The 14,395-nt window shown below is 41.4% G+C and overlaps 1 protein-coding gene across 1 annotated transcript; it reads right to left on the minus strand.

The window, feature by feature from the left end:
- Positions 1-9,098: 9,098 nt before the first annotated feature.
- LOC309381737 (olfactory receptor 2D2-like) lies at positions 9,099-12,184 on the minus strand (the record flags this gene model as incomplete). The annotated part of the gene is made up of 2 exons (XM_081933023.1): positions 9,099-10,049; positions 12,095-12,184. The coding sequence occupies 2 exons, from the start codon at positions 12,182-12,184 to the stop codon at positions 9,099-9,101; spliced, it is 1,041 nt and encodes a 346-aa protein (XP_081789149.1).
- Positions 12,185-14,395: the final 2,211 nt, after the last annotated feature.

Consider the following 14,395-nt stretch of genomic DNA (forward strand, 5'->3'; position numbering starts at 1 on the left):
AGGACATGGATTTAATATTTAATAATCCTGTTTCCTGGAGCCAAAATAATAAGACTTTTGGTGGGATGTAGTCTGCGTTCCCAAAATGGTGGAAGCACTTACCCAGAGGAGCAAGACAAGAGCATATGGTTTGTTTAAGGAACAATAAAAGGAACTAGAGGTACTCCTCAAGTTTGGCCGCAACTGAGCCCAAAATGTATGTTGCTAAGTGAAACACTTGTTAAGTGGGCTCATCCCATTTTATGACTTTTCTTGCCACAGTTGTTAAGTGAATCATTGCATTTCTTTCTCTTTTTAATATTTATTTTTATTACACGATTTTTCTTTACATGCTTCTATCACATATTTAACAGATCAGTGGCATTATTCACACAACTAGAATCGATATCTGATACATTATATACATTCTGTTTCCAAATGTTCTAACCGTGTGAACATTTCCATTTCTTATTTCTATTATTTATCCATTCATAACATTTCTCCCATACCACATAATATTCCGAATCATACTTTCCATTTAACACTAACATGAGTTTCTCCATTTCTGCACAATCAAATATTTTTTGGATTACTATTTCCTTTGGCGGAATACTATCTTTCTTCCAATATTGCGCAAAAGCAATCCTTGCCACCGTTATTATATGTAACATCATATTTCTATTATATTTCACCTTAATTATACCCAGGAGAAACATTTCCGGTTTGAATTCTATTTGACATTTAATTAAGTCCTGCAGCCAATTCTGTACATTCAGCCCATATCTTTTCACTTTCTCATGGCCACAATGAGTGAAAGAAGGTACCTTCTCCCTGTTTGCATTTCGAGAATTGTTGCATTTCTTAACTTAGTCGCAAAAGCAGATCTCATGAGACAGGACACAGTCATAAAGAGAAATCAGTTGACAACCATAAGAATTTCGATCACATGACCAAGGGGATGCTGCAATGGTCGTCCGTGTGAAAAATGATCGTAAGTCACTTTTTTTGGTGCCGCGTTGTAACTTTCTTAGATTTAGGAGCCTGACAGATTTTATCTTCCGTGCCTAAATCCAATAACTTACTTTCTACCTAGAGTCATTCTGTACCAGACTTTCATTGTAAGTGTGAAACTTTTTTAAAAACTTCAGAAATATCATTAAAAAAAATTTTTTTTGCAAGATTTTTTTTTATTTTTATTAAACAAACAGCACAAAAAAAATCATCATCTTACATTGCATCTTGTAGAAAATGTGTCAATTGGTTACAATTAGCTTTCGTGCATCTCTTTCGTAGTCATTACTTATATTCATATCAAATGTCAAAGATTCTTAATGGGTCTTACTATCATAGCATAGTTCTCATTTGACTGAAATTGTTTTAATGTCCTTTTGCCTAAAATAGTCCACAGTTAAAAACACAACCACCTGATGGCATTTCATTAATTATTACAAAATCATCCAATAGCCTTAAAGCTTTATAACATATTCTAAACAAAGATTAGTTGACAAAGTTTCTAAGCCCCCTCCCCCCCCCCAAGTCACTGTTTACAATTTCTGTCTAGGTTCCTTTTGTTATGGTAGTACATGTGTGTGTGTGTGTGTGTGTGTGTGTGTGTGTATTTGTGTTACAACCTCTGGTATGCCCAAATATGGGAGGGAGCTCACTACTCCCCCTTTCTGTCCTTCGGCTCATTACAGAGAACCATCCAGGCAGAAAACGATATTTTATTTTTAATGTTGCCTTTTTATATTTGGGCATACCAGGGGTTGTAACACAAATACATACCTATTTCCCTGGCCTAGCTGATAAGGAAGAGAGCCTGTGGCTTAGTGGCCATTACATCGGCCTAATATGCAATACAGCCCTGGTTCGATTCCCAGTAAGGGTATGGCTAGCTGATGAGACCTAAATAGGTTGAAATAGATCTATACTAGTTTCCCTTTATTTATTTATCAACACAAATACAACACACACACACACACACACACACACACACACACATATCATTAACTGTATCCCTTATCTTTATCATTCCATTATTAGTTGTTATAATTAATTTGGTTAACAAAAAATCCTTTACTGTTTATATCCATTTTCTTCTCATCAAACCAACATATATGTGTATCTTATTGCCCTTATCAAGTGTTCATTTAACATAACAATCTATAAGTTACTAAATTGTTACTTATTAATTATAAAGCTCAGTTAAATTTTTTGTTATCTACTTTCATATATCCAATAACATTACACCTTTATAACATATTCAAAATAAGAATTAATTAACTAAATTTCTAAACCTTTTTCCCCCAAATCACTGTTTGCAATTTATATCCAAATTCCTTATATTAAACCAGTACATATATATGTCCTTAACTATATCTCTTATCATTTCATTATTATTGTTATCATTAATATTTGTTAACGAAATCATTTATTACTTATATCCAACTTCCTAACCTCCAGCCAACATAGAAATGTACCTTGTTACCATTATCAACTATTTATTTAACAAAGCAATCTAAAAATTACTAAATTCCTACTTACTAATCATCATACTTAGCTATCTTTTTATTATCAATTTTCATATATCAACCTGTGTCCTTCCAGAAGGCATATAGTCTTATTTCTTTTGCCATTTGTGAAGTTGTCCTTCTGTTTATTTCCTTGGTAAAGTTTTTATGGACATCTCTCCGCACCTTGTTGCTTGTTGCATCTCTCAAGTAATCTCGGTGCCCTTTTGCTACTTTAATTTATTTATCTGAGATTATCAACCGTGCTTCTGATAAGGTTTTTCTCTTTAAAACCATCATTTTTTTCTCTTTTTTCTTCTTTTGTGCCTTGAAATTTGGGGTAGAGCTCAGGACCATCGAATTCCCTTTTCCATACTCCCATTTTTTCACTTTCAACCACTTTCACTCCAGAAATCAAATCATTAGTTTTCTTATCTTTGTATTCATTTTTCTCTTCAATTTTTGGGGCTCCATCTCCATCATTTTTTTTCTAATATAAACTCCATCTTCTTCTCAATTCTCCCAGTTACCTCCAATAAATTTTGAATTGCGTCCCAAGTTAAAGTTTCCTCTACTGAAAATTGATCCATATTTCCAAATTGTAAATTACTGCCACTCTAGCTTTCAAGACATTATATGTAATTATAATAAATAAAGGGAGACTAGTATAGATCTATTTCAAGCTATTTAGCTCTCATCAGCTAGCCATACTCTTACTGGGATTTGAACCTGGGCTGTGTTACATATTAGGCAGATTTGTTAGCCACTAAGCCACAGGCTCTCCTCCTTATCAGCTGAGCCAGGGAAATAGGTATGTATTTGTGTTACAACCCCTGGTATGCCCAAATATGGGAGGGAGCTCACTACTCCCCTTTTCTGTCTTTTGGCTCATTACAGAGGACCATCCAGGCAGAAAACCATATTTTTATTTTTTATTTTTTTTTAAATATTTGGGAATACCAGGGGTTGTTTTATTTTTAATTTTAATTTTTTAAAATATTTGGGCATACCAGCAGACTCTAACCAAAAGAGATGGTTTAGTCTGGAAAAGGCCAAAAATATATGTTCCAACAGAACAACGATAGCAGTTTTACAGTGTTGTCACGACGCACAGATAGCAGGACATTGTGGATTCCTGAAAACACTGCATTTGACGAATTGGCAGTTTTGATGGCCAAAGATGAAGTGGGATATTGAGGAATATGTTCAGGGTTGTAACGTTTGTGCAACTATGAAAAGCCAGCCAGGAAAGCCACCTGGCTTGTTACAACAAGTAGCAAAGCCCACTCAGCCCTGGGAAGACATAGCAATGGATTTCATTGTGGAGTTGCCAGAGAGTAAGTGGAATACCTTTATCTGGACAGTAGTTGATTTGTTCTCAAAACAGGCTCATTTCATTGCCTGTCCAGGGCTTCCGTCAGCTAAAAAATTGGCCAAACTATTCCTAGTACATATTTACTATTTGCATGGTGTACCTAAACATATAATTTCCAATTGTGCAGTACAGTTTACTGCTCAAGTTTGGTGCAGTTTCCTGAAGAGGGTGGGGCCCTCTCAGGGTTTGAATTCTGCATTCCATCTGGCTACCAACGGCACAGCAGAGAGAACTAATGCTGCAGTGGAACGGTATCTCCGTTGTTATGTGCATTACCAGCAAACTGATTGGGCGTGTCTACTGCCATTTGCTGAAGTTGCACATAGCAATGCAGTACATAGTAGTACTGGGTATACCCCCTACTGTATTGTGAATGGGTTTGATTTCATGGCTATACCTGAATGTCCTCAAGCCACTGCTGATCACAGATCTATAAAGGAATGGATAGACTACATGTATCCAGTGTGGGAAAAGCATTGTGGGTTGCAGCAGACATGTACAAGAGACACGCCGACAAGAAACGCAGTCCAATCTTTCGGGTTGGGGATAAGGTATTTTTATCTACCAAGTATATACGCCTTAAAGTGCCCTGCCGTAAGCTGGGTCCCAAGTTCATAGGTCCATTCCCAATCGTCAGAGCAATTAATCCGGTCACAGTAGAATTTAAGCTGCTTCCCATGTTGGGGAAAACCCACCCGGTGTTTCACAGCAGTTTACTCAAACCAGTGACTGCCACTGGGCTGCATAAGCTTCCAACACCACCGTCTCCGGTGCAGGTTGATGGTGAATGCCATTATGAAATTGAACAGATAGTAGATTCCCAACGTCATCATGGCACTTTACAGTATTTAGTAGTTTGGAAGGGATACCTGTTTACAGATGCATCGTGGGTGAGGTCATCTGAGGTGCGCACACCACACCTGATCACCCGGTTCCATCGTCAATACCCTGATAAACCTATAGAGGATACTGCTAATAGTGCTTTTTTTCTTCCAGAATCCTCTCCACTGGTAGGGGGTGGCATGTCAGCCCTCAGGCTGCCATCTAGGGCAGTGATGGCGAACCTATGGCATGCGTGCCACAAGTGTCACGCGGAGCCATTTGTCAAGGCACGCGAGGCGCTGCCCTGTCAGCTGGCCAGCACTCATGCACGCGCTGGCCAGCTGACTTCACCTTTTTAAAAGCTATTTTTCGCCTTTCCCAGGCTCCAGAGGCTTTATAGGAGCCTGGGGAGGGCGAAAAGAGCCTTCCCCCCCCCGAGGCTTCAGGGACTGTCCGGAGGCTTCCCTGAAGCCTTCGGAATGCTTAAAACCACCCTCCGAGCAAACCGGAAGTGACTTCCGGGTTGCTTGGAGGGTCGTTTTAAGCGTTCCGAAGGCTTCAGGGACCGTCCGGAGGCTTCCCTGATGCCTTCGGAGCGCTTAAAACGACCCTTGGAGCAACCCGGAAGTCTCCGGTTTGCTCGGAGGGTGGTTTTAAGTGTTCCGAAGGCTTCATGGAAGCCTCCGGACGGTCCCTGAAGCCTCCGGAGGGCCTCAGGGGGGTGGGGGAGGCTCTTTTCGCCCTCCCCAGGCTCCTATAAAGCCTGGGGAGGGCAAAAAAAGCATGTAAAAATGGCGTCATGCATTGTGCGCGCATGCGCACTGGGAGGATCGTGCGTTGCATTATGGGTGCGACCGCCCTGCGCTCCTCCCACTTGTGGCACGCAAGCCAAAAAAGGTTCGCCATCGCTGATCTAGGGGGACCCTGTCCATCACCATGCCCACTCAGTCATGCTTACACACCACTAATGCTGCCATGTTGATGTTGCCTCTTTGATGTCAATTGAGCCTGTAGCTGCATGTGGCTCTTCTACCCGGGTGCAACTGACTACTCTGATGTAACTCTTCTACTCAGGTGCAACTGCCTACTCTGATGTAACTCTTTTGCTCGGATGTGGCTAACCAGGAAAGAGGCTATGATGACATTGAGTGGGTGTGTGGCTGGAGGTGTGGGTCATGGTGATTGGTGATGGTGGGTGGCTATCATCTGCTTGGAGTTGTGGGTGGAGCTGGGTGGGGTAATTGTATATATATGGGTGGTGGTGTTAACTTGGTGAGAACTGACTTGGACTTGATTACCTTTGTATCATTGTCATTTAGTGCTGGTTATCACGTAGTTTGTTAGATAGAGATAAAAGTTTTTCACCAAACAAACTGAATCGCTGTTTGTATGCAATGTGAAGGCCGGAACGTGACATCACAACTTTAAGAGCAATATATCTTCCCCTAATAAGTGATACATTGAGCAGGAATTTTCATAGACAATATTTTCTTCATTGCTATAGTACATTCAGAAGGATTTCTACAATATTTCAACACTGCGAGTGCAGAGGTAGTATTCAGCCAGTTCGAACCAGTTCAGGCGACCCAGTAGTGGAAATTTTGAGTTTTTCAGAGAAATAGCAAATACCTCTCTGATTGGCCCCACCCACCCACCAGCTCACCACTCAGTCCCGTCACCGGATTTAGAGGAAAGCAGTGGCTCACAGCTGCTAAAATGAACAAGATGCTCTTCCAGCAGTGCGGAGAGAAGCAGCCGCTGCCCCAGAGAACAGAGATGGAGGGGAGCAGGCCCTTGAGGCTACTCAGCTGAGGTTCACCCTGTGGCGGAAGCCCTGCACATGCACATGTGCACACATGCATTTTCATTGAACCAGTGGTGGAATTGTTTGAATCCCAACACTGTATGAGTGGTACATGTTCTTTGGAAGACCTTACAATACAATCCTATTAAGATCTACTGAAAATAAAATGTCATGAATGAATTCACTGCAGAATATTTTGTCTCCAGAATATTTTCTCTCTTTTCTGAAGAGTTGGATACATGTGTAAGTTCGTTCTGTCCAGCTAACAATGCCTGTAAATATTACAGGACAAATATCTAAAGATAGGTTTAATCTCACCTATCTAAAATAAAATCTCATTGAATTATAACCAAACAGAATAATAGAATTGGAAGTCACATTGCAGGTCTTCTAATCCAACCCTCTGCTCGGGCAGGAATCCGTCTACCATTTCAGGCAAATCATTGTCTGATTTTTTTCGTGAAAGCTTCCAGGGTTGGAGAACCCACAACTTCTGTAGCCAAGTCATTCCACTAATTAATTGTTTAACTGTCAATAAATTTCTCCTTAGTTTCATTCATTTCATTGCAGCATATTCTAAGGAACATCTTCCCTTTTTTCTGAAATGTTGCATAGAAATGAAGACTCATTCTGGTCACCTAAGAACAATACCAGTAAAAATTATAGGACAGATTATATAGTCAGCCTGTGAATATCTAGGAGATAATATTGTTTCTTTGAGGGCAACATGGGCTTATAAAAAATATACCAAGAATAAAGAATTCGTTTCCTTTAATTTGTCATCAATTTTAAGATAATTTTTCATTTTACTTTCCTGGTATAGCAAAGGAAGATTGATGATAACTTATTTAACTTAGAAAAATATCCTGTTTCTAGTTATAAACTATTAAATGAAAGCCAAAACAAAACTGTCAAAAATATAAGTGAGTAAAAGAACAACTAACAGGATGGGATTTGAATACTTTGCATGGAAGATGAACTTGCAATTAAGAAGCAAGTTTTAGGAGATGGTTAGGAAGAGATCAGCTGCCAAAGCTACAATGTTCTTCTTCCTCTTCCATCATCGGACGTTGGTGATCATATTTTTATCAACAACCGCATGAAAAAGTGCTGCTGAGTTCTGTCCAAACTGGTCCCTTAGATTTTGAAGCCACAAGAAGAGAGGATCAATTTTGCACAGCACCTCAAAGCTGGACAAGAAGCAATGGATGGAAACTGATCAAGGAGAGAAGCAACCTAGAACTAAGCAGAAATTTCCTGACAGTTAGAACAATTACCATATTTTTCAGAGTATAAGACGCACTGGAGTATAAGATGCACCAAGGTTTGGAAGAGGCAATTTTTTTAAAAAGTAGGTAGGTAGATAGAGGGATAGAGAGGGCGAGAAAGAGAGAGAAGTACAGTAGGTAGGGAGAGAGGGAGAGTAGTTAGGTAGGTAGGTAGGAAGGTAGATAAAGGGATAGAGAGAGATAGAAATAGAGAGAGAGAGAGAAATACAATAGGTAGGTAGGGAGAGAGAGAGAGTAGATAAGTAGGTATATGTTTCCAGGTGTATTTATCCATGTGCTGGAGAAGGAAATCACTGGCAATCTGCAACACCTAAGATTTTGTTTCTGCTGGCACAGCACTTGATCAATGTAATTCTCATCAATCAGTTAAAGAGCTTTCCAAAGGGGGGGGAGTTTTTGCATTATGCAAACCTCCAAAAAACGGCCCGTTTTTCACAAAAATGGGCCTGTTTTTTTTAAAAGGCATGAATAGCTGTGGGGGGACTTGCAAAGTGCTCCTGGGGGGCAAAAATGAGCAAAAATGTCCATTTTTTCACAAAATGGGCCCTTTTTGTCAACAAAATTGCATGCATAGCCTTATGGAAATTTCTAGAGTGCTTCTGGGAGCTGGGGGGAGGCAAAAGATGGCCGAATTTTTGCTCATTTCTGCCCTCTCCAGCCCCCTGGAACTCTTTGAAAGCCTCCATAAGGCTATGCACAGTCATTTTGGTGAAGGGGGCATGGCTTCAGGAGGCAAAAAAATGCTGTATTTGATGTTTAAGACGCACCCAGATTTTTAGTTGAACAACTTGCCTCCAGAAGTTGTGAATGCTCCAACATTGGAAGTTTTAAAAAGAGATTGGATAAACATTTGTCTGAAGTGGTGTAGGGTTTCCTGCCTAAGCAGTGGGTTGGACTAGAAGACCTCCAAAGTCCCTTCCAACTCTGTTATTCTATATTCTATTCTAAAGAATTGGTTAAATTAACCTACCTGAATCCCGTAATCCTTCATTTTATATGAGGTTCATTTTGTTTCATATTTGCTCCTCTACAGTTTAAAGTGTGATACTTTCTAAAAGTTTTTAAACCGCAACCAGGAAAGTAGACATGAGAACATTGTATTCCTCATTTCATAAGAGCTACACTTAGAGGTTGCAACATCTCAACACAATTACTGAATAAAGACCAGGCTGAGAGATCACTCATACACAGAACAGAGTTTATTTCTAGGTTGACAAACACAGACTTTCAAGTTATTGCAGAGCAATACTCAAAATCATCCACGGTTAGACCATCTTGGCTATTTTTAAAAAGAAAAGTTGATCAACCTTGAGACAACCCTAATGGTTTTGTTCAAAGGTCCTTCTCCACAAAATCTTGGCTACTGCCCTATGAATGTCCTTGTTTCGCAGAGTATAAATGATAGAGTTGAGCAGGGGAGTGATGACAACATAGAAGACTGCAATTTGTTTATCACGATTAGGTGCTGAATCAGCTTGCGGAAGCAGATACACACAGATGGAAGGGCCACAAAACAAGAAGACCACAAGTAGATGGGAGGCACAGGTAGAGAAAGCCTTACGCTGTCCACTTGATTTCATTTGTAACACAGAATGAAGAATAAATCCATAGGACATCAATATCATACAAAAGGGAACCACAAGGACAAAGGAACCTAAACCAAAAATAATGTCCTCAGCAGTATTTGTATCACCACAAGCAAGTTTCAACACCACCGGCAATTCACATATGAAGTGATTGATCAGATTTGGACCACAATAGTTTTGGCAAACAAGGCAGACAAGGCAAATCACACAGATCAGAGGAGCAGTGATCCAGCAAGCTAAAGTGAACTGCAACTGGCACTGCTTGCCCATGAGAACAGGGTAGAGTAATGGGCGGCAGATGGCCAGGTAGCAGTCATAGGCCATGACTCCCAACAGGAGACTCTCAAAAGAACCTGCAGCCAAGGCAAAATACATCTGGATCATGCAGAATGTTAAAGAAATGGTTCCATCATCAGCCAGGAGCTGAGTCAACATTAGAGGCATGGTGCTGGTAACATAGCAGATATCTATCCCTGCAAGTTGGGAAAGAAACTGATACATGGGTGTGTGGAGTGCTCCATCAACCTGCACCAATAGGATGATCAATATGTTCCCCAATACTGTAAGCAAGTAGATGATGAGAATGATCCCAAAGAGGAGAAGTTGGGTTTTTCTCTGGTTGGTGAGTCCCAGCAGGATGAATTCCTTGACAGAGGTGAAGTTCTTAGCTTCTGTCATGGCCTCCTGTCTGAGGAGAAGGAGAAAGAATGAGACTGACTTATCATTTTTAAAATATGTAATTACACCAAAATACAGCCATGATAACCAACAGCCATTCCTCATATCATTAATCATTGTCAGATAAGAAACAGTTCAGTCTACTGTATAACTCAGAATATAAGCACAAGTTGGCAAACCAATTAACGCAGTGACAATGACCAACAGCCATTCCTCATATCAGGAATTATTCCAGGAAATCATATTATCAACATTTGAAGATAAGTGTGCTTTGATGCAGGGAACATCAAAATTACTATCAGATTTAAAAAAAATATCCCTGGCTTTTCCTATATCTCAATCAAAATAATTTTTCTCTAGATATAATTTTAATGAGAATTTAGAGAATTTAAATAATTTATTTGGGGTGAAATCTCTCTCCTTTTTTGCCAACTGTAGCTTTTATGGGAGGGGGATTTCTTCTCAGAAAATCTAAATATTTGGTCTCATGTTAAGAATTTTTTTAGTTACTGCAGTCCTGACAGACTGAGAAAGCAAACAAAACAGGAGCAATTGACTTTGATTATTTAGCTACTTTTAGCCATGGATTTAAATTAAATTTTATGAACTTTTGCAGGGATGGTAGTAATATTTTCAGTTATTTTTTCTGTAGCACTGCAAACTAAAAAGATTGGAAACGTTTGGCACAATTAGGTAATTTTGCAAAAAAAAAAAAAATCCACAGCTTCAAAAATTGCATTTTCTCCTGCTGGAAAATATATGTAAGGAACTTCTATTCATGATTTGCAAGTTATGGATGGCCACCAAAATAAGGAAATATATTGGTGGATGTGATTGTCTTTGATGATTTTATGTCAAGATTACTTGAATAGAAATCTCAAATATTGTGCATATTTTCAGTAACAGTTTAAGAAGCAAAAAGTCAGTAGAAATTCTTACTTATCGAGGTCATGGTTATCCCAAAGGTGCTTTTTCAGGAGGCAACTGAATTTCTTGTTTTTTTTTTGGAAGACATTTTGCTTTTCATCCAAGAAGCTTCTTTAGCTCCGACAGGATAGTGGGGAATGGAAAGAATCATACTCTTTGCAGACAGCTGGTAATCTGCATCTTTTTAGAAGGTCCCTGAAGCAGTTGGTGGGTTTTCTTTGTTGTGGGTAGTGCTCTGGTGTTAGATATTAGCATATACCGCTGTAAGTCTCCACTCAGGTCCGCCACTAGGGTGGGAACAAGGGGTTGTTCTGATTGGACGGGAGGTGTACCCGATCCCTATAAAAGGGGAGCTATTAGACCCCAACCCAAGCTGGATCACTACTAGTACTAAATAAAGAGCTGTTGTTGTCACTATCGTCTGGAGTCTGTTCTCTCGTTGCCAGAATCTAACATTGGCGACGAAGGTGGGATCGAGAGACAGATAGGACGAAGAAGCTACCTCCAAAATCTACGGATCCGATCCAGCCCCGGAATTTGGCAGAAGTTCCGGCAGCCATTTCAGTGCGGCAAATTCAAACGCAGACAAGATGTCGATGCATGCTCCTCCAACTCCATACGACCCAATCGCCGAGCATTGGGAATCCTACATGCTGAGATTCGAGTGCTTCCTCGAGGCAAACGATCTCACGGGAGTACCGGACTCCCGGAAAAAGAATATGTTCCTGAGCTACTGCGGTCGAGAGGTTTTCGAGACGGCCAGGGATCTCTCAGAGCCAACCCCCATCCAGGCGGTAACATGGACGGCGCTGCAACAGACGCTGCAAACACATTACGCGCCAAAACCTTCCCGCCACGTTTGCCGCCAAGGATTCAACACGAGGAACCAGAAGGCGGGAGAAACCATCAACCAGTATGTTGCAGCACTTCGGAAAGCAGCCACGCATTGCGGGTTCAGGGATCTGGACGAGCAAATCCTGGATCGCCTGATATGCGGGTTAAAAGACATTTCGTTACAAAAACGATTGTTGGCTAAACCCAACCTAAGCCTGCAAATCGCGCTACACGAGGCGAGAGCTTCTGAATCAGCGGACAAATCTTCCGAAACAATATAACGGGGATACAGCATGATCCAGCCGGGAGCCAGACAAGCCAAAGTGCACTATGAGGCCACCGATCAAGAGGCCGAGGACAGCAAATTCGAAGACAGCCATCACATGCGGAGCAGTCACACAAGACCGGCGGGAAAACCAGAATTCCGTTGGCCACCATGCGCAAGCTGCGGAGGGAACCACCCCCGGTCTACCTGCCATTTCAGTTTTTCACTCCAGGGAGATCAAAAGACAGCAATCAACAAGAGATTTATCTGAGTAGCACGGAGACAAAGACCGGAAGCCTGGAGCTTTAAAGGTGGAGTCAGATTTCACATTTCATAAAGACAACGGAAGTGTGCCATCTTGCCCTGCCAGCTTCGGGTTTAGAGGCAACAAATAAAGTTTTCAAAGTTCAGAGTTCCCAAAGTTTCCAGATTATCATTGTTTTAAGGTTTAAATCCGAAAATTCACTTAGTAGGGGCGTGACATCATTGGTTGGCTCTCTCCCTCCTCCTTTCCCTGGGGCTAAGAGCAAAATCATTTCCAGCCGCCTGTCCGAGGGAGGGCGGGAAATCCCCCTCCCTCAGCCGCGCCTCTCCGATTCAAGCTGAAAGTAAAATTTAAACAGCTGACTGATTCTTGTTAAAATTGTTAAAGGGAATGGAGGAAGTTCACGCCTCACCACACTGCAGCCACATCCTTCTGTTCTCTTTTTCTCCGATCAGCCTCACAGCGAAGACGCCGGCGCGTCTCCCCTTTGTGCTCCCCAGTGCCTGGAGCGAGGCAGAGGGGCCCCTGCCGGCCGCCGCCAATCCAGGGATGCCCCGCAGTGCCGCCCCTCCGGCAGGATGCCTCTACAGGGCGTCCTGTGCCCCCCAAGGAGTGGGAAGCCCACCGGGGATGCGCGGGGCGGGCAAGGCTTGCCCGTCGCCGTCAGCCGCCGGAACCGGAAGTCCTTCCTTGTATTTTTTGACTTTCTTGCATAATCATTTGCAAGGTTACTTCCTTTTCTTTTTCATGTTGCACCATTCCTCCAGATAGTAAACACTGCCACTATATCATCCAAAGCTTTTTTATTAAATTCCAAACAAGTTCACTGTATTCTTTCAAGTCAAGGCTTTCTTTTCACTCTAATCCAGCTACTGATAGTATCCCAGAGGAACACCTGTATACACAGTCCATGCTCTTCCCACTATCGTTTTCAATAAACAAGTTCAGAAACCTTGAAATGTAGATCAAATGTTCAAAGAAAATAAGCAAAACAATATTTCCAAGCCTCCAAGCCTCTAAGTGGCAATGTTCTCCTCTTTATAGTCCAAACTTAAGGAGAAAAGTTCTTAGGAAAAAAGTTCAATAGAGTGTTGAAAAGAGAAAAAGAGAGAAAGTCTTAATCAATAAGTATTTTAAAAAAAAGAAAAATAGAAGAAGAAAATAAAAACCGGTCCAGTTTAAAAAGTAAAAAGCATTTGTAAAAAATTCCATCCCAAAAAATTTTAAAGAAAGATAACGCACTAAGTTTGACTCAGGCTTAATCTCATCGCTTAACCTCTTCTCTCTTCAATTGTAACCTTACTTTTGATCTTTTTGTGTGTTCTCTTCTCTGATAATAAAATTTATCTCACTAATTCGACACACTTTCTCTCCTGCTTTTTTTCCATTCTGGAGCTGTCCCAACTTTCAGCAGCTTCAATGGCTGCTTCTCTGTGGCCAGAAAAATGAGCTTCTCCTGGATCTACCAGGGACTTTGCGATGTCCCTGGGATCAGCAGGATGTGCCCTTCTCTATCACCATCTCTACGGGATGGTTTAGGTCCAAAAGGACCGTCCAGTGGCAGCGATATCGATGGCGATCTTGGAGCTCCAAGATCGCACATCGTATCATCGCGACATCAGCTCTGCCCCAATCTGCCAGTGTTTTGACTGTTTGTCCTAAATAGAGGTTGTGGCAGTCCAAAGACTCAGTCCCAAGACTTTCTAACCTAACCCCCCAACACTAACAGGGCAAGCCACTAGAACAGGGGTCAGCAACCTTAAACACTCAAAGAGACTCAAAGGTCCTAACTGGAAGCCCCCCATTCAATTCTGGAGTCGACTGGAAGTCTGGTTCCCCCACCATAGAGTCTTCTCTATGGACTCATAGACTCATCTTTTTTACTTTACCTGTCCTAACTGAAAGCCCTATCAATTGTGGAGCCAACCGGTGATAGAGACCTGAAGCAGAGGAATGAAAGAGCCACATGCAGCTCCAGAGTTGTGGGTTGCTCACTCCTGCACTCGATCATAAACAGAAAGCAAACCACACTCCCTATTGGAGTGATGATATTACCTGGTT

The sequence above is a fragment of the Natrix helvetica genome (assembly GCF_964273705.1).
Source record: "Natrix helvetica genome assembly, chromosome: Z".
NCBI lineage: Eukaryota > Metazoa > Chordata > Lepidosauria > Squamata > Natricidae > Natrix > Natrix helvetica.